We start from the raw sequence: 22,300 nt of genomic DNA on the forward strand, positions 1-22,300 counted from the left end.
ATGGGGGAAGGTGAGGCGTGCTGCGGGCGGGCCGGGCCGGCAGCACCCACAATGCACCGCCGCGCCGCTCCCCGCCGCCGCCGCGCCGCCTCGGGAGGGAAACTACCGATCCCAGGACGCCTCGCGCGGCACCCGCCATTTTGGCCCCTGTGAGGGCGGTGACGGCCGCGCCGCGGTTGGGGCGCGAGGGTGCCCGCGGCCTCCCAACGGTCGCTTGAACCGCCGTGTGGAGCCCGTCCGCTTACGGGCGGGGAGCCAAACGGAAGCGGGCTGCAGGCACCCGCCTTCCGGCAGCGGTGCCTCTGTAGGCAACCRTGGTGGCAGGTTTAGCCGCAGTCACCTCATTGCCCCCCTGTGAGGAGGGAGCTGCCCGGGCCTGGCCTGCCCAGTGTGCCGTTCTGGCATTCTTACGGGCGCCTACCTTAAATTGCAGGGAGGAATGGGTGCGTCTTGTCTCTGCTGTCTCYCACTACCAGTTTTGTAGTCCCAGAATTTTCTTAGCTATTGGTATGCAACATACCCTGTCTGGTAAGGTGTAAAATCCTTCCGATGTTCTCTTAAATTCCTCTTCTAGCTGACAGGACAAAAAGGAGAGAAGGGGCATTAGTGATGTGATTATGTTGGCTCACATCTAAGAGTGTGAGTCACCATTTTAATGGCAAATACTGTTTTCAGATCACTGATGAATGTGAAACAGCAGTCTATGACTGCTACTGTCATATTTTCTGAGGGAGTGAAGAAACTCCAGTGTTAGGACTGACATTTGCAATGGTGTAATAGAAACATAATAGAAACACACAGCAGTTTGCAGTGGGGCCTGACTGTGCATAGAGATTTCTCAGGATAGGATAGGATTCCTCRAGGTAATAAGGAAGGGAGGCAGGAAGGAGTCTGATTTATAACAGGATTAATTTCTGTAATATGCAAGACAGCATGATGGAAATGAAAGTTGAAAGGCCTGTGGGCAGATTAGTTGCCCAGACAGAAGGTTTTGCTAGAACTGAGACAAACTTTTGCTATATATTAAGACCCATTTTCTATCTGTGCACGCATTGTATTTCAGGGATAAGTTCACTTTGTTTATATCTGAACCAGATGAACACTGATTGTCTTGAAGTATAAAAATAGTAATGGTATATTAAGTGCTTATACCTAGTCCAGTGGTTGCTATCTACTTTGGCTGAGGCATGTTATTTTATAAGCTGCTCAGATCACAGTGACCTGATGTGTCATCTGAAGGCAATGGTAAACAATGTTGAAAATAAATCATACCATTGTCTGCCTGAGGAGATGCTAGCCAAAAAGATAAATTATCTATGTTTAAAATTATATGTGCAGTCTCATTGGTTGCATGCAAACTCTATGTGTTTAATCATTGCAGCATCAGGCAGAACAGCTGTCATCTCTAGGTCTCTATTAACATTTATATAATCATTCTATTTGACAGAGAGTTTGCTGGACTGTGGTGACATATTTGGGGATGTGTGAGAAGCCAGGAATACTGATTAGCTAACCTGTCAGTCTCTATGATCTTTTACTTCACAAACCTCAAAAMCTGTAAGTCCCTATACCAAAGATAACTGCTGACTGCTTAACCTTTGTGCAAGATAGATTTGAAAAAAAAAGCAAGGTTTTTAGCATAACAAAATTTCCTACTGTGTTTCTGCCCTGGCTGTAGTGTACTTTGCAGTGTCTACTGCAAAGTTTGAATTACTGCAAATGCTTGAATTATCACTATCTTCAGGGAGAAAAGAAAAACAAAAAAAAAACAACAACTAGGAGATGTTTTATCATTACAAGACTTCAGCTGTGCACAAAAAAAGATCACWAGTGAAACGTTACTACCAGAGAGGGAGAAGATAATGATAAAAACAGCTATTTAATCTTATTTGAAACATTAGCCAGTTTTAACCTACCATAGCTCATCTTGTAAGATGTAAACAAAATTGTTAAATTGCTGTTGACTGTGTCCTTCAGGAAATTCATAGAATGTATTTATGGAGTAGAATGTGTCCCCGAGCGTTCCATAGCACAGTGTTTAGGCTTTGCCTAAGATCCCAAAYTCTTTTTCACACTTTAGTTGAAACATAGTAAGTGAATGACCAGACTTTGCTAGCCTATTTCATTTCAGTGTAAGACAGGCAAATRTAAGTGGTGACTGATCGATTGAATCTCAAGATCTCCTTGAATTATATTTTGTCGAGTAAGATGACTGCATATAGGCTCTGTCCAAGAAGTTTTCTTTGTAAACTCAGTAGTGTTGTGGAGATSGTCGTTTTGCCATTATGCTTTACAAGAATGATGTAAATATTTGGGATAACTTCTTTGCGTGGATTTCATTTCTCTTTAGATAATCACATAAATCTGTTCATTCTTTAGGCTCATAAAAAGAACATTTTAAGAAGTATATCAAATGCTTAAAACTATAAGCAAGTGTCAAGAGGTAAGGAGAGGCTTTTTCTTCATGCGCTTTGTTTCRATCAGTATTTCAGATTATGGCTGCTGGTTTAATCAGCACATTCATAATCAGATATTACTATCAGCACATACAGCAGTAGTGGATAGTACTGAGGAAGTCATTGAGTTTTCATTGATTTATCCTGGTTTAGCCTAGGTTAGCAGTTTGGCGTTACCTTTTTTCTTGTTTGTCTGCAAAAAAAMCCCTTATTTCTGTGCAAGTTAACATATACCATGGATCAGGAGTACTGAAAAGTTTAACATATTAGTGACCTGATGGCTTAATAAATTTAAAAAGGTAAAATGTGTGTAGCCCTTTTGCCTCCTCTCAGGGCTGCTTAAAATTCTTACCTGAGCCATGTCTCTTTACTGGTATAATTTTTCTAAATTTAGCATCATACAATTTTTTGTACTTCACAGAAGTTTTAATTATTTTCAATCAGTACTTGTACATCACTGCACTCCTTCATCTCATTTTTCAAGTGAGGATTCTCACCTAAGTGTCTAGAGACCTCCTTAAATTGAATAGAAGCAGTGCTATTGAAGACAAGCAGTTGAGAGATTTTAAGATTAATGCATACTCTCTGTATCACACAAAGAGAAATTAAGATGGTAAATCCTTTTTAATAGTTACAGTGCTAAAGCCCTTATTGATTCATATCTGTAATGCAATAGACAAGAACTCTTAATTAGTGAAGTAGAGCTTRCTTACGTGGTCACGTCAGCAGGTATCTTGACAGTTTTTGCTGACAACAAAGAAAGTAGTGTRTGTATATACATAGTCTGAGTCTGAGTCATATATACATGGTCTGAGCAGTCTACACTGAAGTCCTTTACTGTAAAGAACCTATTTCAGCTAGAGCAYTGGAGTTTCCTCCAAATCTCATCACAGTTTCATAGCTCTATTTGTGCATGYGGCCAGACTGAAAGTGAGCAGACTGAATATCACTGAAGGGGCACCTGATCCACTAGCAAATATGCCAGTCCTGTGCAGACACTTTGAGTTCAGGCTGCAGTTAGTGAGTAACATGGGGAGAAAGCATRGTAGGTCGTAGGGTTCAGCTTGCTTTAGTCTACCCTCCACATGGTTGCATAGGCAGGGCAAATCCTTCYTCAGTGGCTGGCTCATGGACTATTGAGAGCAGAGGAAAAGACGGTCAAATTTCTTCCYGGTAAAATTAGTCACTGGCTACATGGGAAAACAGTGTGACCTGGGGGACTGAACTAGGAGATCTTGGATTTTGCTTTGATTTTGCTATTTATAACATGATTACTTACCTCAAATTTTCTCCCTTTTTATCTGTAAGAAAGAGGAAACCTAATCAGAAGTATAGCAGCATTTTGCAAACTAGAATAAAGTGTTAATTCAGAGAAGAAAAGGAAGGCAAAGAATTCTGAGGCAAAGAGTATGGAAATTGAAAGAAAGACAAAAAAGTTCAAGAACAGAAAGAGGTAAAAGGAGAGGAGACTTGGAAAGATCATTTAAGGCCAGCTAGGAAGAAAGGAAGTAACCTGAGAAAGCAGCAAGGGCTGATATGTAGGGAATAATGTAAAATATTCCAGTCAAGGCCAGCCTTATGATTTGAGAGGTTTCAATCARGTATGTGATTTGAATTTCTGGACAGAGAGGTTTAGAAAGTTTGTGCCTTGCCACCATAAAATAAGATACAGCTGATGTATGTTTTGAGAAGGCTGAATAGGACAATGGGTCTGTAGAAGAGGTGTCCATGCCTAYAACTCAGAATGGCCCAAGTTCCCAGGACCAATGTGCCATATTCATAGGTCCATATGTATGGACCTTGATGTCAGTCTGACGAGCTGAAAACCAAGGTGCTGTTATTCATTGTACATTTAACAGCTATTGTCAGAGTTAAGTATAAAAGCAATTGATCGTGAAGTTGGGCACCCACAAAYTGAATCAGCTCTGAAAAAAGGAAATTACTTTTGAATATTTGACTTACAAGGTTCCTGTGCTTGCTTTCACATCTGTAAAGTCTGCTACTCTGAAGGTGTTTTGAGACTTCTTTAAAATGCATGTAATTCTCAAGTTATCATGCAGAAGGGAAAATTTCATATTTGTTTTGAAACGGAGCTTTTCCTGTCCTTTAATCTTAGAGTCAAGTATAAATAAGAAGTGATTTTCAGTATAGCTCTACTGTGTTTTTGGAGCTTTGAGAGATTATCTAATTCTTTTCTTACTTAACAGTCAGCTCACATCCTTGATAGAGTTTCCTTAAAACTTGTAATCTTCCATGCATGAGGAAACTGGAATGTGCCAGCAGTAGGTGTGCACAGTCAGTATAAATCTAAGCATATGAAAAATTTCTTCTGTGGATAACCAGTGAAGTGATGAACTGGCAAATGTTGCTTCTGATTGGTTGGATCTGCTGTCTGTCATGTAGCCAGGGAGAACACAGATGCCCGGCTCCCTGCTAGACCAGAAGAACAGATGTGCTTGGTGTAGAGGGACTGACTCTCTTCTCAATGGAAAAAAACACTGCAGTTAGGTTTTTACTTCTTTATTTATATGCGGGATTCTCAGCATCTGTGGAGCAAATGTTTGCAATTGTGGATGGCAGGTCAGTAACTTGGTGCATTTCAACAAACTGTATTGGTGAAGTTGAGTGCATGTTTTAAATGTTACAGTTCAGTCATTTGTGTTGTGTGGAAACAGGTTTGATCACAGTTTAGAATGTCAGGACATGGTTTCATTTTTCTTTTCAGGTTTAAAATCCATGRGACTAATACAGAAATGAAGCCTATATTGCACTAAAATGTGTTTTGAAAATTATTTTATATATATGACAAAAATGGGTTAAAAGAAAGTATTTTCTGGGGATCTATCTTGTATTTCATTACATTTTAGTATTTCTGTCACTGGCTTTTCCTGCTCTGTGTAAAAACAGAGATATAAATAGATAAACCATGAAGGTGTGAAAACTACTGCAAGAAACGTAGATGCTAAAATGTAGTTCTACAAAGTGAGGTCTGGATTTGAAACATCGCAAAAATATTMAAATGATGAAATTACTAGAGATTTGGTTGATTATTGTTTATAGTGCTATTTCTTTCTTTAACAAAATATAATTGGAAACCCAAATCATAGCAAGGGAAAGAGAGGACTTTGTAAAACCAAGCATTAGAAAAGCAAAAATAGCCCAAATTGAATTAGTTGAATCATGCCTCAAAGTCAGTAATAACACATAGATCAAAWATACTGATGAAGATCAAAGTTGCCAGTAAAATATATGCATTTAAGACAAGACAGACGTGGTGATTTACTTAAGCTTGTATTAAGAGATCTGTTAGTCACTTACCAATAAATACTAAAATATGTTTTTATTCAGATAACTTATTTGCTGCTCTCCTCTGCTGGTTTTCAGATTTGTTAGTGCCATCTTTGTAACTGCGCTTTACTGCAATCAGATAAAAATTTGAGAGAAAGAAAYGAGGGGAGCATTGCATGAGCTTTGTTCTAGTAAGGATTAACAAATGAAGATGTGATCCTGATGCCAGTGATTTGAATGGATTTTTTGCCTTTGCATTCAGTGGGGGTGGGATCATATCTGTACAATGTCAAGCTGCCAGAAGTTCTATGAGCTCAATTTCTTTTTTATATCAAAAAAAGAAAGCTTGAGTATCTTGTTAGTTCTGATCCAATTCTTATSAGACACAGTCCATTATTGGTAGTGGTAGTTTTACCTGAGTTGCAAGTGTAGACCAAATCCCAATAGTCTGTACATTATAAAATAATTATATAAATCTGCTCACTGTGTTTCATCACAGGTGAGGCTACCCAAATGTGACACAGAATAATTAAAATGAGARTTCTATAAAGAAATTTGGACTTTTTAGTTATTTCTTAATGATATAGTTTAAGTAGATACATTCTAAAAATAACCATTTTTTGGAGGAGGGAGAATTCTAAAAGAGAGCTAGATTCTGCCCTAATTCTGATCTTCTGGGCTCGTACATTTATAATCGTAATAACTTAAGTGAAGTTAGTTATGAGAAATATCCTCAGGACTACAGTCAGTCCATTGTTACCCAGCCCTCAGCAAGCATTCATGTCCTTTAGCCGTAACATTGTTTTTAATGCMTTTGAAGGTTCACATGCTATTTTCCAGTTAATTATTGAATTATTGAATGATTCCATAAATTATTGAAACTACTTCAGCAGCCAGTGAGGTAGTTTGCAGCTGGATAGTATTAGTAATACAATGATAATTCTGGAGCAATCAAAATACTACAGTAAAGTATATTTTTCCATCTGATKTAGTCTGTCAGAGCAGCAATATGAAGAGTGAAATGTAATATGAATATGGCTGCCTTTGAACTGTTAAGCCTGATAGTGTGAAAACTATCTATGGCCTCCTCACTCAATCACTCTTGAGTGCTGGGTTTATTTGTTTTGCTTRCTTGAGTGGGCAAGGGCTACTCACATAAAAGTCTTCAAGGGCTGGAGTCTATATTAACTTTTTCAGATAAATAAGCCAGACTATCTTATGTAGATGGATAAAGTTATCTGGTAAGAAGGTATTTACACTTCTTTATACTTATAATCTTATTTAATTGGGTTTTACATAGTGATTAGTCATCACAGTGCTTTGTATTAGGGCTAAGCCAATTTCATTTGGATTCCTGACATACTTAGAATGGTAAATTCAACATAGGAAAAACATGGCTGGATGTATCTGGGATAGTCATCTAGAAATTGCTGAGGAAATGCTATTAGTCATCARAACATATGCTACGTGTACTACTGAAGTTGAAGTTACAGGGTAGAATGGCTTAAAAAGTTGTTATAAATTTAAAAGTCTAGTGTACATTTCAGTATGCCTATTTTTTTTTCTCTTACTRATTTGCAATTTTAGCAACTCTTTGCTAATAATTTTGTGGGAAATGGAGAGGTAAGCTCTAGTGCTGCCTAGTTTCCTGTGGCTCATAATTAATAGTTTTACATAAAAGTGAATTAATATTTTCAATTCCTTTTTACTTTTCTATTTTTTCATGCTTTTGTTTTGTGAAACATGCTTCAGCTGAGGGTAGAAGGTCCTAGCTACCAGAGATCAGCTGTAAATTCCTCAGCTTGCTGGTTTGACAGCACGATGGTTATTGAAGGCTGTGACATTCCTGTCAGGGATAACATACATCTCTGACACCTCATGGTTATGCATGTCAAACGCAGCTGACTGACCTGATAAAATCAACTTGAACTTAYGCTTGGTCAGAAACGCTGAGGTGATTGTTCCCTGATGTCACCGATATCCTATCTCTGCCGTAGCAATCTGGTTAGACTAAGAAACAGCAAATACTGCACATCTTGCCATGATGGCTCTCCCATTCCTTTCTGTGACAGGGTTTCACGCAGGGTACAGGAGGTAATCAGGTTGTAGCTGGCATTGTTAATAATAAGAGGTGCAGATAAATCCATAGACTCCTAGGCAGCCTGCTGATTCACGCTAAGAGAAAATAAACAAGAATACATAAGTGGAGTTATTTCACTTGCATGCCTCTACCTGCCTCTCAAATATGTTAGAAGACTGTCACGTGGTTGATATTTGGTTGATTTGGTTGGTTGATATGGAGTATTTGTCATACTTAGCAATTGTTCCTAGGTTGCTCTCTCCACTGCATTCCTCATGAAAGCATGAATATTTCAATAGCAATACACATTCATCTATATTTGAGTATCTACATGCTGAGGGAGGAAACCTGACATTTTTTCARGGGTAGCATGGCTGTGTGTTGTTGTGGTTTTACATGTGATGTAAAGGAGTCAAATTGTATTGTCACAGGCTTCCAACCTGAGGTCACAGGCTGTGAGGAGGCTGGTTATGAGCGTTATATTCAGGATATAACCCCATGGAGGTTTGCGCAATGACTGTGCCAGTTCATTGTATTCTGTCCTCAAGGCTTGATACTGCTTGTCAGTTAGTATTTCTCAAGGTGGATTAACTGGCATTGCCATGATATTAGCCTTTTCCCAGATGGGAACCTAAATAGTGACTCTTTCATTGATTATCGAGAAGACAAAACCAACCCCTCCYCTTCTCTGAACAACACAAAAGCTTTGCAAATCCAGTGAGGGAATGAACTGGACTATGCGACTTTACATCATACTCCTCTCATCCCAATATTTTAGTGTGCACATTCATCCATTACAGCCTGACAATTTCCAGATTGAAATAATGGGCCATGAGCTTTTAACTACATGTGTATTTAAATATAACTTATGTTAGTATTATTAAATAATTAAGTAATTCACATTAATATCTCTTTGGTGTGCCTCATTTTTATAGCTATCATCTTGGAAAAGATGCCCTATGAACTGTGTTGCTTCTTCTGGCCTCAAGTTACAATGTGTTACGAAAGAAGACTAGAAAACTAGAAAGGAAAAATAATACGGGGTCAAATCATGAAATGATCTTAGAGAATGTTTTACCTGAGCAAGAAAAGTTAATGTGGTCCTCTTCGGTCACGTGTCATGATGGCGAATTCTCTATGACAAAAGTTGTTTTTCCTTGGAATGGACTCTTGGAAATATTGAAACCTGCTGTATTATCTGAAGGTGGTATTCTGGCATGGACTCAGGCTATACTCAGCCTTAAATAAGAGCAGGCAAGAAACATCCCCAGTCTTTCAGCTAAGTGACAGGCTACTGCAGTTCCCAAGTTCCCTCTGTTCTTGTGGGTGTAGCAAAACCATCTGCCCCTGCTCCTTTCTTGTGAAGGAATTTGTTTAAAAAAGAGGGGGAGGGAGAAAGAGAAGAAAGGTCATGAATAGGTTCATTAGGGAATCATWAGGGAAATGACCTGTCTTTTGTTAYTTACCTGTCAAAATAAGAGCTAATTCCATCCATCTCAGAAGGCTGCTCACTCTTCCACACCACTTAGAATCCTCAGTGCCCAGCACTAACCTCTGGCTTAGGAGAGAAAGTGGAGGATAGTGGGACTAATTCTGAAAGTACACAGCCTCCCTAAAGTCTCTGGGATTTAACAACTCATTGAGGAAAGAGTTGGGCTCAGTATGTATAATTGAAACTGCTCARTTGATTTTAAACAGTGTTATGTACTAAAAAGTATAAAACATAAAATCTTGTAAGATTATTTCAGCTCTGATTAAAGTCACTGCTGTGGAGCAGCAGAGCTTAGCTGCCTTTTGTACTTTGTTAAGTTTGTCTGGAGAACAGCTTCTGTTTTACTGTCTTTGGTTGCTGAAGGGACTGAGCAGCCTGCCTGATGGTCTAGAGCAAAACTGTTCTTCAGACCTGGTGTTTAGGGACAAAGTGACAAGCTGAAATAGAGTCCACTTCCCTTCTCTCTGTTTTGCCTTCTGCGTTTGAGGAGTTTGCAAGGAGAAGCAACAGATCTATTCTTGGTAGCACACAGTATGCTTGAAAAAAAGAAAATTTCGCTGGAGAGACACAGACTAGAAGGAAAAAATATATAAACAGGACATTATTTTTTAAATCTGGGCTTTGCTAAAGTTGGAAACATTTCTAGTGATTTTTAGTTGGCYGGGTTCAGTGTGATTAGATTCCTTGACTGCCTGAGCTGCACTGGTATGGGCAAGCAGAGAAAGCTTTAAAACTGATGTTTCTGCTTCAGTGGTCTTAGTTGTTCTGACTTGCGTGTATCTGCCATTAAGAATGCTGCTATGACAATTAAGTTGGGGTYGCTCCCACAGTAAGCCCTAATGAGTATCATAGAGCTGTTGCACTCACAGATGCTCCTATTCTGAGGGAATCTCCTTAGGGGTATGTTCACTCAGCCATCTGAGGGCTTCCTAGGGAGACAAGGCTTGAGCCTACWATTCAAGTATCTTAATATGCAATTTACATTTAAATATTCAAAACTGCTTGTATTCCTAGTCCTTATGGTATATTGATCTTTGCACATTCTTTTTCCTTTTGTGGTGGCTTTGAGAGTCAGTAAGAAACAAAACGAAAAGAGAACATAGRAACATGTCCTCAAATGAGGTGGTGATGAGGCAAGTCTTGCACTTTGTCCCTCCACCGTCACTTGTGGACTGGAAGGCAGCAGAAGGCACTGAGCCAGAAAGAAGTAGGGCAGTGTGTAGAAAGTCTCTGCAAAAAGATCCYGAGGCTTGAGTGTAGGAGATCTCTTGGCCAGTTTCCTCACCTACTGAGGAACGCTGATAAYGGGCATGAGAAGTGGATGTATTTCATCAGATCAGTAAACCAGTGCACGGTAGGGAGTTACAGATTCTGAGGAAGCTGCCATGGTATGGGGGGGGCTRTGCAGGTGTTTCCTGAGAGTCAAAGAATGGAATCTATTCCTAATGCAGAGCCTGGTTGTTTGGAGTTTTTTTTGTGTAAGTCTTTTGCTGATGTAATCTACAGGGCTTGATTCTCTAGATCAAGAAAATTAATCTTATCTTCACCAGCTGAAGACTTCTCCCTAAATTATGTTGAAGAAAAAACCAAAGTCTGAAAACTTCAGGACCCTGATAATTGTCATTTGATATGTATTTCACTTGCTTCCTACCTTGSAATTGACTTCATGGAATTTTGAGTTGTTTGGAACCTTCATGAGTTATCTTTATAGGGCTATATATCTGGGCTTAAGGCATGCTAGCAAGGGASGTTTGCTCTGTCCTGCAGGAACAACATGTTGCTCCTGATCTTTACCAGGAGGACACAGTACCACCTTTGTGTTCCCTTTGTAGGCTGGAACCATATCAGTCACTCTCTAATCTAAAACATCCTGATGGTCTGTGTTAGCATAGCTGCTGCTGCTCATGGTCTCTGTAAGTACGACATGCTAATGATTGTGGACAGGGACAAGAAGGGTAATGAATCCTTTAGTTAATATTGTAAGGGTATGAGAATGCCTGAGGGGCCTGATCCACTTTGGGGATCTCTGGTACTGAAAGTACACTGGTTTTAGGATTGTTTTTCACTGTTCATGTGACTGTAACCAACCAAATGTCTGAGTTGCCTTTTGAACATTCTGTTGAATGAAACTTTACCAACTAAGGAGCTTTCCTTAGGCTTAGAGAGATTAAATTTATTGCAGGTTTTAAGTCCAGATATTGTATGGTAAATATTTTTCTCTTCTTTTCTAGTTCACATGCTTTTTCAGATCAAGGTCTTCTGCAAAGGAATGGTAAGGCTTTTAGTGGGCTGAATGCCTGGATACTGGGTCTGTTAGTGCAGCTGTAAGATCTTCATTCCTAGATCTTGCTTCTATTTTCATTAGTGTTGCTTCTGTCAAACATTTTTTATTAAGATGTATCTTTAACAACTACTCTTTAAAAGATTTACCTTGTTAAAATAGTCATTTACTGAATCTGAGATATGAGTGTGAAATAAAGCAGTATTCATTCACTGGAGCTGGGAAAGTGTTTGTGAAGTAGTCTGTCACCTGTGAAACTTTGTATTCTGGCAGCCAGTCAGAAGCTAAATAAGCTTTTAGCTTATTTATCACAGATTCACATCTTTGTCMAGTGCAGGCAAAGAAATTACTACCCATAGATACAGGCTTTTGCCGAGTGATTCTATACAACATCCTTCTGAGRAGTTGGCTGTATGATGAAAGAAGCAGCCTCTTAAATGCACATGGGATGAATAAATAAATGAATGGGCTGAATCCTGTAGTTTTGGGCTGCTGGCATTCTTACAAATAAAGGTTGCAGAATAYTCAATGAAAAAGAACCTTGTAAAAATAAGGCAAATTAGGAAATCAGAAAATGGATGAATTAAAGGCAATATTTGCACCAAGTTRAATATTTTGCAAAACAATTAGATGATTTGAAATATACATTGTGTGCAGGGTACTTATTTCCATCAGAATGTGCAGGATTATGCTTTTATAAGTGGTCAATTGTTTTCTTTGAAGGCTTCTAATACACTTTCTTCTGCAGGTCAACGYTTCGATGGTGGCGTGAAGCCAAAATTTGACGTAAATCAAGTAGCAATTACACAGGTAATATATGAAGGAGCAGGATCTATAATTACATTTCACGGTATTTTTGAGATCTTTTAATTTGTATTGCTGTATTAAATAATGTATTATTTACCAGAAAGAGCCGACAAAGCTGTCCAAATTACAGTGGTGTGATACTGATTTACAACCTGTAGTACAATACATCTTTTTTTCTAAGCAATGAAATAAGACTTCACTTAGCATAGCTGGTGCTGACTGGCAATGGATTTGGGCACAAGGTCATTCTGAAAGAACCAAATCTGTTGTCTATATTCAGTACAATTTCATCTGACTACAGTGGCCAGTATTTTGTTTATATCTTTTATATGCTTAGTACTAAAAGAATAGTTGAAGCAAAACAGCTGGTTGCTAAATTCAGTGTGATTTTTCCTTCCATCCAGCCTGTAGGTTTTGACTAAAACTGATGTCAAGAAGCTTTCCTATTAAGAACCCTGTAAAAGATACAATCTAATGTAAATATTTTAATGATTAAATTGCTCTCTCGTCTACTTCTGAGGAAGACAGCCTTATCATTTCTCCCCAAGACAATCATAATACTGTTGCTTGCTGGCTGCTGCATTAAGTTCACTGACTTTTGTCTTACCTTGCTTTCTGCTTGTTGCTGCAAGTACCTAATAATTTTAATTCCTAAATCAGTCTTGTGCCATATGTAACGTCAAGTATCAAAGGGGTCTTTCAGGGTCTGAGCTGGGAGACTTGATTGGCTAATCTTAACAGCAAAGAAAAAAAAATCTTTAAGCCAAGACAAAGCTTTGGGGCTTAAGTGCAGGCCTTCTGGAGCCTGATAAGATGGTGTTTATGACTGAAACTCAGAATACCTCTCTTGTTTGTACATGATTTAAACTTGCTCTCTCATATTACATGCAAGGCAGCCATGCAGACATTACATGCATTGTCATACTCAAATTTGATGTATCTGCAGATGGAAAAGAGTCTGTGGTATCTGGAAATCTTAGCTTGAAATATGAAAATGAGGATTATATTTTAAAGTTTTTCCTGAGCTTTAACTCACTGTTTCAAGTTATGTTGCTTCGTAGGCAAATCAGCCTTATTTAGCTATGAAATTTGACTTGGAYGAGTTAGTCTTTTTCTGATGTCTACAGAGGACGTGGAACCCTCAGTACCCAGATTTTAAATTTGTAAATTAATGATTTTATAAAGGCAGGGATCCATACTGAAGCCATCCTGCTTTGCAGCAGGCATTTCTCTGATTTTAAAGCCATCTGTGGCCAAACTGCATGTGGGTATATGCAGACTTGGACCATTTCTTTCACTTTGACAGCTGTCTAATGTGCTTTCAGCATGGTAGACTATATCCTTGGTCCAAGCTTAGTTCTTTTTAGTGTATTGGTGTCATGCTTAGAACTGCCCTAGTAAGTCTCCTTCTGGGGTGAGCAGCTTGTTATTCTAACTTTGCTTCAACTTTTACAATGGACTGCTCCACAGTGTGCTGCGATGTGCTGGGGGCATGTTAAGAATGTGATTTACCCCAGTGATACTACACTAGTAGAACAAATAAAACTTATTTTGTCTCTCTTGCAAGTTGTGCTGGAGTTAGAAGCCTATATGGATCCCCACCATGTTCAGATTAGGAAGGGTTGGTCAGAAACTTCTGCTTCCTCAGTTCACTACCACTGCAGCTGAGAACTGGCTCAACAGGTGCTCTCTAATTGCTGACCTCATTTATTCTGATAGGATAGAGAATAATTATTKAAATGTCCATCTTTTCATACTGATCTTTTATGTGGTCAATCAGGTTGTCAGCTACGACTTGAGCAGGAAAGAACAGTTGGAAAGAGAATCCTGGAGGCCATTCACCCACAGCCACTACAGCCCTCTGAACGTCACAGTTAATGACATCCCCTGCATTCTCTTCTGGGCCAAGAGGATCATGATTAAGTTTAAAAACCACACACAGCTGGATTTGACAGAGAAGACATTTGGTGTCCATGCAACCGTGGATGTTGGAGATTCTAACTGCAGTGAAGATAGCGCAGTGTAAGATGGCATCCTACTCTGCTAATGAAACTAGTACTCAATAACAAGACCAGTAAAAAAAATCCTGGAGGAACAAACCTTGTAATAAGTGGTTTGGAGCCCCAGTACCCCAGGGGTAAGCTCCTTCCTACAAGGGCCTGATGCTGCAAGCAGCAAAGCAGTATGGCCTATATGCTTTCTGACCAGTGTTTCATAGGGCACACAGAGGTACCTAGCTGTCTTCATATCTTTCAGTGGTGTAGTCAACCCCTGTGGCCAACCAGTTTTGTGGTTGGTGTATGTGAGGCTTGAGCTATTGATCCCCTTAGTCTCCACTCTCTGGACAGCTTCAGTCTCCAACTCTTTTGGATAGGTGCTTGGGATACTGAATAGTATAKCCTGTGCTGAATGTGAGGACTTAGAGACTGGCTGTGTATGACTATGGGTTGTGGGCTACTTATTTGTTGTGTTTGTGCCAGTGGTTACCAGAAATAATGTAACCTGTTGGTTCAAGACAGACATCTGTATCTAGAAACAGAACTAAGCGTCCCAAAGGGTGAAGTTACTGCACATTTCCATGTGACCTGAAGCTTCTCCAGAAACTTGAAATTCTGCATCCCAGTCTGTCACAAATTACTTCAGCAGAAACAACTCAATGCCTTGCTTCTACCAAACCAAGAAAGTACTGTATTTTAAGCTGATCGTTCCCCAAACCTCCAAGCTAGTGGCCACACTGGAAAGACATGTAGATTTTTTATTTTTCCTTGTAATGCAGCCAACCACTTCTCTCCTTCCATGTACTGTACTGGGTAGCTCATTTTCTGCTACCAAGTTGTTAATTATGCTCTAGTAGCCAAGTGCCTAAAAATTAGGAGGTGAGTACCTACTGTACAGGATGCTGAACATGATCATTGGATCTACCCCACAAATGGTATTTAAATCTGTAATGACACAAAGTGATAAAAATAACATGACCAAATGCAGAATTTTTATTTAGCTTCTATACAGTATGGTTCATCTGTAGGGTTAAGCAGTATTGTCTTCCTGATTGTCCACGTAGAAAGGATAAGCTGAAGTACAGTGAAATTTTGCTGAGGTTACCAGAAAACCAAAAATATAGTTGAAAAACAAGTCAAGTTATTTTCTCTCTGGAATCATTGCATTCAGAATATTATGAATTCACATGGCAAAACTCACCTTTGCAGTCAAATAAAAAAGGATTTTCAGCATCAGAGGCAGTTTCAATTTTACATTATCAGCAAATGAATAAATGCAGCACTATGTTTTGGAAGGGAATGTAGAAAATAGTAAGTGGAAAAARAATAATACTGGTTTAAAAATAAAAAAGTAGTAAATTAACAAATAGTCCTTTTTCTSTTTTGCAGTTCAGAGCTAATAAGCTCTTATTAGAAATGATAACTTAATAAAAATGTACTCGTGAAAGTAAGGGTTTCAAAACACAAAGCATAGTTTTTACAGTTGTCTGTGAGGTTTCAAAAATCAGAAAGACATTTGCAGTGGCAGGCTGTAGACTTGCTCCTATTAGTGTATGTTAGGAGATTGCTAAATTTCAACAGGTTATTCTGACTACATGTCTGTCACAGGTACCTCTACAGTGCTTATAGTAGTACCAGTATCTGATTTAGTAATGTCTATGCGCTTCACTCTGCAGATACAGAGTATTGTTCTAAGAAGTAGAACTGTATGTTCTGTTCTATGATTTATATTTAGATYTGAGAGATTATAGAACATACTATCCATAGAAAAAGCTGCAGGAGAGAGCTAGGAAGCAGAAAAATGTATGAGATACCCTTGACATGCCTTTTATCGGTGTTTAACAAGATCTGGAGTTTGATCTCATAATCTCTGAATCCAAAGCCGCCTTATGTGCCACGTCTTCTGTCCTTTCTCTCTGTTTGCCCATAGGATTTTCTGAGCAGCCTAAAACTAGGGACATAGGTGCTAAATGCAGGCAGGAATTTGGTGCTTTTTTTGTAGCTGAGGTTGATGTTTTTTTTGCAGAGGTCAAGACACTACGCCTACTGAGATTTTTCTCTTCTGCTCTGCGGACAGAGAGGGGAAAATGCTACCACTTCCCAGTGGTTGTATGATTTAATGTTCTGTGCTTTGCTGATTCAGGGTACCTTTAGAAAATACTAGTCTCAATAACTTCTGCGCAAACCCTTTGAGTKTATTGTAGACTCTTGACCAAGGAAGACCTGTTTTATTCTGAACCTTTGCTAGGAGGGATTTGTTGTGACATTTGATAGATTCCATGAAYGAATCCGTCACATTTCTGCTAGAACTCGAATATCAGTTCACTAGAAACTTGTGAGCCCATGTGAGCCCCATCAGCACTCCAGTATTAATCCAAGTCCTTGTGTGTAAAAATCATGCTCTGCAAGTAGGAGAATGTATAGTCTGGTTTCATTAGACTCAGCATAATTGTTGAACAGAACTTRTGGCTAAGATTTGGAGTCAATTTATGTTTGGCTATAGCTAAGGAGAAAAAGAGAATAGCTGGCTTTAATTTCCATTTTGTTCCCTAATCTCAGGTTTAAAGACTGCTATAAATTGTGCCATTTGATTATCTAGTTGAGTGCTAACATGATGCATTGCCTTGTTCTTCTCACCCCAGGAAAATCCCTTGAAGTTCTCCCTTCTCTAACCTTTTTTTAAGACCATCTTCTGATTTGGTTTTAGATCAGCTTTCAAGCTACTTTATACTGCCTGATCAATGCAAAGCAGCTGGAGCCAGGAAAAAATATTTGGTCTCTTATGCATATGCATTTGATGTAAACCTATATATGTATATGTACATAAAATATAACARTCCAGCCTTTTTTTATGCAGTATGTCATGGGTCAGGCAACTGAATTTAATGTCGTATTTGCATGTGTCTAATATTCAGCTAGCTATTTTTTTTTAATAAAACAAGAGAGTGTCTAGAGGCTCAGTGTTCTGGCTTATTTGACCCAGTGTTAGTCAAAGTATAAGAAGAAAACAGTATTTCTTACAAAATCATCTGTCTAGCTTTGCTTTTTATTTTTTTTCAGCTTTATATTCTGAARTCTTTTAGGTGTTGCATGTCACTTCACTGTGTTATGATATCTAACTTAGCCTAACAAGATTATGTCAGCAGAAAAAAATGTTATGCAGATAGTTTCTAAGAGGGAAAATATTGTTAAGCCGAAAATTTCTATGCCACTTAATTATGTACTGCTACAATGGCTTAGTTTCAGAGACTGTACCAAGATGGTAGAGTATGCATATGGGTACAATTACCCTGCCAAGGCTTTTCATTTTAGTAAATTTCACATGTCCATGTTGACTGTATATAAGCTCTGTATAGCTGCTTCGCAATTAATGTGTATATATACAAATATATATATATATATATATATATATAAAATGTTGCACATGTATGAAGTTTGAACTCAAATACCATCTGTATTTGTTACGCTCTGGTATCTACAAAGATGAGGAAAAAGTTACTGCACACACACAGCATTTTCTAATAATCTATGTAGGTGGTACTTGACAAAGATATAATATTATAAATTAGCCTGATTGACTTGAGAAGCAGAGCATATATCAAGTGAACCTAATTACACTTATCAGTAGAAGTTGGAAACAACGGGATTTAAGTTTGTGTGGAAAGTTAAGCATGTAGTTCTGTTCTTTCCTGTACAGTCTAGGCCTTACTGAAATTAACAACTAAACTACTGGATTTTGAGGAGTTAGATTTCATCATTTCAGCTTTTTTCTAATGACTTCAAAGATATACTGAGGAAAAGGCTCTATGTATAACTGTGCTTAATCTTCTGTGTTGTTTTTTTAATATTTCTCCAGTTTGACATCATTTTCTTTTTGACATAGGCTTTCTCTGAAGTTTGGTGACATTGGCAATCTAAAGGGACTTGTTATTAGGTAAGTTTATGTGATAAAGAAAATATTAGATAATCAAATGTTAATATCTGTTGAATGTATTGCTATGCAGTTGCCTATGCAATTTGTTTCAAGAGAGTCTGTATAAGCAAAAATAGTTTGATAGAATTGTTGATTATAGAATCAAGCAACAGAAGAGACTTGCATTTAATGGGGCTGTCATTTGTCTCTTTATTTTGTTTTATTAAGGCATTTCTTTTTCTCTGTTGACTTTCCTACTCATAAGAAAAGATCAGGTCATCTGTTTTAAATAGAGCTTTCCCTTGCCTGAGATTTTTGCTAAAACTTGCCAATTTGCTAAATTTTTGTCCGGGAATTCTGCTGAAAGAACTGATAGCGTGAGCTGCTCAGGCGTCAGACTTTGGTCTACTTCATTTGCTTCTCAGTGATCCAAGAAAACAGCATTGCTTGACAAATAATACTACATGTGATTATATGKTTTTTTTAATCAAGACTCCAAGCATAAACTGAGTGTTTGTAGGTTTATATTGCTATAACCTTCATTCTTCCACACCTCATCCACTCTGCCTACTTAGTGTATCGTGTCTAAAGTTTAAGCTGTAAACATTTTGGAGTATGTAATGCACCAGCTAGAGTTCTTTGTGAAGAACTAATCCACTCTTMTAATCCACTCTGGGATTCGTTGAAATAATAATATAGAGGGAGTAATAAACATATGCTGTAGTGCATGTAACAGAAGAGAATTTTACCGTATCCATATATACAACTTAATATACTTGTCATGAGCACCACATTTCGCACCTTAACCATTCAGGAGACAGTTCTCATTAACATTGGTGGAATTTATGCTGTTTAMTTTGGAGCATGTACCAAAGTGACCTTTGAAGTCTTGAAGCAAAATACCRTGTCAGCATATGAAACACATGCATGTGTTTCAAAACATGTACAGTGTATAACACATGTACAAGCTGAAACTTGAAAAACTTTCCATGTTTTCAATGCAAGTACATTGCCAACATTAAATATATATTTTCTTCAGTCATTTAGGAGAAAAAAAAAATTCTGCTCAGTAGCCAGGTGTCTGAGCAGCCACAGACCCAGTGGTATTCTCCCAATGCAGCCCCGTAACTAGACATTTGTAGTAGTAGTGATATCTGACTACTTCACTGTATGAGAGAACAGCAGAGTCCTTCAGCTATAGCAATAGAGAACTCCAAATCACTTTCCAGACTCTATTAAAAAGAAAATAAAGAGCTTCCAGTACTACAAATGACTGCAACTTTGGTAATTTCAGTGAGTCTTCATATGTTCAACATAAGAATTTAACAGTTCCAGCTTTTAGACCTATTTCTTTTATTCATCTTTCTTCCCATACAATATTTTCAGATTCTTATTAACAACCAGTTATTACCAGCTGTCTGTTCAGAACTGGTTCAGTTTACACAGAGTGCAGCTTCTTTACAACCACTCTGTACAAGCGACATTTAATGCAACCAGAATATATGCACCAGCAAGTTACTCCTACCACTGTGAACGTGTGAGCAGTTTGCAGAGATATGATGCACTCCTGATACCCAGCTCCGCAAATGATGTTTCAAAGCTCTGGGAAGTCACTTTCATTGATTTCCAGGTAATATTATGTAGCGAAGCCAAATGGATCCCATTGACTGATGGGAAGTTTTGTCCCTCATGCCAAGAAAATGTTATCATCTTCCCCATGCGACTTACAGGATTTCCRTGGAACGTGGAAAAAAATGAATAGAAAAAATTTTAATTGTATTCCTGTCAAAGGGGATGAAGGGCTACATACTTCTTCTGTAGTCTCTTGGTTGGGTTTCTATTTGGTGTAGGATGTGAATGTCACTTTCTGAATTATGCCCCCCTGAGCTAGGCTCTTAAAACCAACATCAGTAGCAGCATCAGTCACTGAGCATGGGATTCATCTGACTTTTGATGCCTCAGAATTTTAATCTTGTGCCCTGTTTATAGTTACCCCACTCTGCCTCTAAAGCCAGTGGATAATTTCTCTTACTCATTTTGAGTCCTTACTTTGGGACAAGATTAATCATATTCTACAGGTGCCTGTTTTTCTGACAATAAGTGAACCTAGGTGGACCGGACTAGATGTCTCACTTTAGATACCTAAATTAGAGGGGATGAATCCCCCCCCCCAAATAGCCCACTGCCCTGCTGCACTGGACTGTGTGCTTCTGTTCTAGCTCACTGTCACTACAGTCCATTCAGAATGTCACTGTTTTGCAGTCCAGAGCTGACTGTTCCGCATGTGATGAGATGATGAATCTTTTTGAATGTTTACTGGCCTCCAATTTATTGRCTCCTTTCAAGGGCAAGAAGAAAAAAGCCAAAACTTGCTCAGAAAGAAAATATTTTTAATGAGGGACACACAAAATATGTAAGCAAATAAATGCAAAGAAGTAGGTCTTGTGGTAATGAATAGCTGAAAAGGGGGGATGGAAGGAAAGTTGATCTGCATTTTCTCACCATGAGTTAATCACCCATGGACCCATTTTGGTGAGCAGACAGTCTAATTCCCTGCATGCAAACCTAGTAAATGTCATGTTAGAACTGAAACAACTCCCTGTYCCTTGAAACTACAAAGTAGAATGTACTGGTATGGGCCATAATTGAACACAGCTTTGTGAATTTTAGCTGAGTTGCTTCCATATTCCTTAACTTCCATCTGGTGATGTAAATCTAATATTAGGGTAGGCAACTGAGAATATTTCCTTGATTGTTATGTTTAAATTTATACAATTTGAAACAGAGAAACTGCAGATTCTCAGCAAATGATGCTGGAAATGTACTTTAAACTAGAAAGGCACAAAGTTTACAATTGAATGTGACTGAGCTATCAAAAGTGATCATATAAGATTTTGTTTAAAATAAAACTGCAAATCCTTTGGGCACCAGAGCTAAGGGGATTAGAATAGCTGGCCATTTCTAGAAGACTGACCTGGATAAACTCTTAATTGTTAACTCCAGCTAGCATTGCTAGATACAGTTTTGCAATATGAAGGCATTAGGTTAGGATGTCTACTGGCTTCAGGAGCAAATGCATGGAGTAGTTTGTAACAAGGACAACAAAGATTTTATTTAACTTGAGCCCTTTTGTTTTCTTTATAGATTCAAGGTTTTAACATTCAAGAAGGACATTTTGCCTATGCGAAAGACTGTGCATCCTTTTTCTCTCCAGCAATACTTATGGGTTTGGTTATGTCACTGATTCTGCTGCTGGTTCTTGCCTATGCTCTTCATATGTTGATCCACTTGAAATCTCTTGACAGGCAYTATGAATGCAAAGCTTCTCCTGCCTATTTTGTACAAATGAAAGACAATGACATGGGGGATGAGAAGGAGCCTCTGAGAAGCAGTGGAAATGAATCCTATGAACTTAGAAACCAACAGTTCTGTAAAATCTATATTTAGCAGTATGCATCTGTCTCAGTGGAACAAGTGGTATTTTTTTTTCTGCTGGCACTGTTCTTTTTAGTTTATGTGGATTTTTCACCRGTTGATCAAAGGAAAAATATGTAACAGACTGTTTAGCCAGTTACTGGCTATTATTTGTTGATAATCATCACAAAGATGCTTTGAAAAAAGAGGACAAGATAAAATAATCGCAGTGGAGTGAGAGAATTCATGTGATGAGAGTTTATTCCCATAGTACCAAATGAAAATGCAAATCTTTACAGCCAACTCACCAAGTCCTGAAATGAAAAATCAGTAATGGAACATTTGAAGTAAATAAAGTTACAAAAAACAAAATAAAACCTGCTGATTTATTCCGTCATAAGGCAAGATTTTTTCTTGTTCTATATTTGGTTCATCAACTCTGCTATGAGTCCTGGCAAAATAGCATCCATTCCTTTCTCAGTATAAATCTTCCTTTTATTTAATTCAGTCATTTCCAATCATTTCTCATTCACTTTGTGTTCCTCTTTCTTGTTTAGACTCTTCAGAGCCAT

At 38.3% G+C, this 22,300-nt stretch overlaps 2 protein-coding genes across 2 annotated transcripts in view; one reads left to right on the forward strand and one right to left on the reverse strand.

Annotated features, from left to right (window-relative positions):
* The window catches only part of RPS23 (ribosomal protein S23), a 9,824-nt gene extending 7,007 nt beyond the window's left edge, over nt 1-2,817 (reverse strand). The window contains exons 1-2 of the mRNA XM_085322056.1: nt 2,809-2,817; nt 521-574 (exon numbers count right to left, since the gene is read on the reverse strand). Coding sequence (XP_085178182.1) covers nt 521-574; nt 2,809-2,817 — 63 coding nt within the window. The remainder of the gene's footprint in view (nt 1-520; nt 575-2,808) is intronic.
* Nucleotides 2,818-4,909: 2,092 nt separating this feature from the next.
* Nucleotides 4,910-22,061, forward strand: LOC146586001 (V-type proton ATPase subunit S1-like protein). The gene is made up of 7 exons (XM_085321982.1): nt 4,910-5,036; nt 11,548-11,588; nt 12,346-12,407; nt 14,185-14,426; nt 18,285-18,335; nt 19,701-19,944; nt 21,459-22,061. Exons 1-7 carry the CDS (start codon nt 4,942-4,944, stop codon nt 21,759-21,761), a joined length of 1,038 nt encoding a protein of 345 aa, XP_085178108.1. The 5' UTR covers nt 4,910-4,941; the 3' UTR covers nt 21,762-22,061.
* The last annotated feature ends 239 nt before the right edge of the window (nt 22,062-22,300 follow it).

Source organism: Rhea americana, unplaced genomic scaffold, assembly GCF_003343005.1.
Source record: "Rhea americana isolate MKP2758 unplaced genomic scaffold, rheAme1 scaffold_74, whole genome shotgun sequence".
Classification (NCBI taxonomy): domain Eukaryota; kingdom Metazoa; phylum Chordata; class Aves; order Rheiformes; family Rheidae; genus Rhea; species Rhea americana.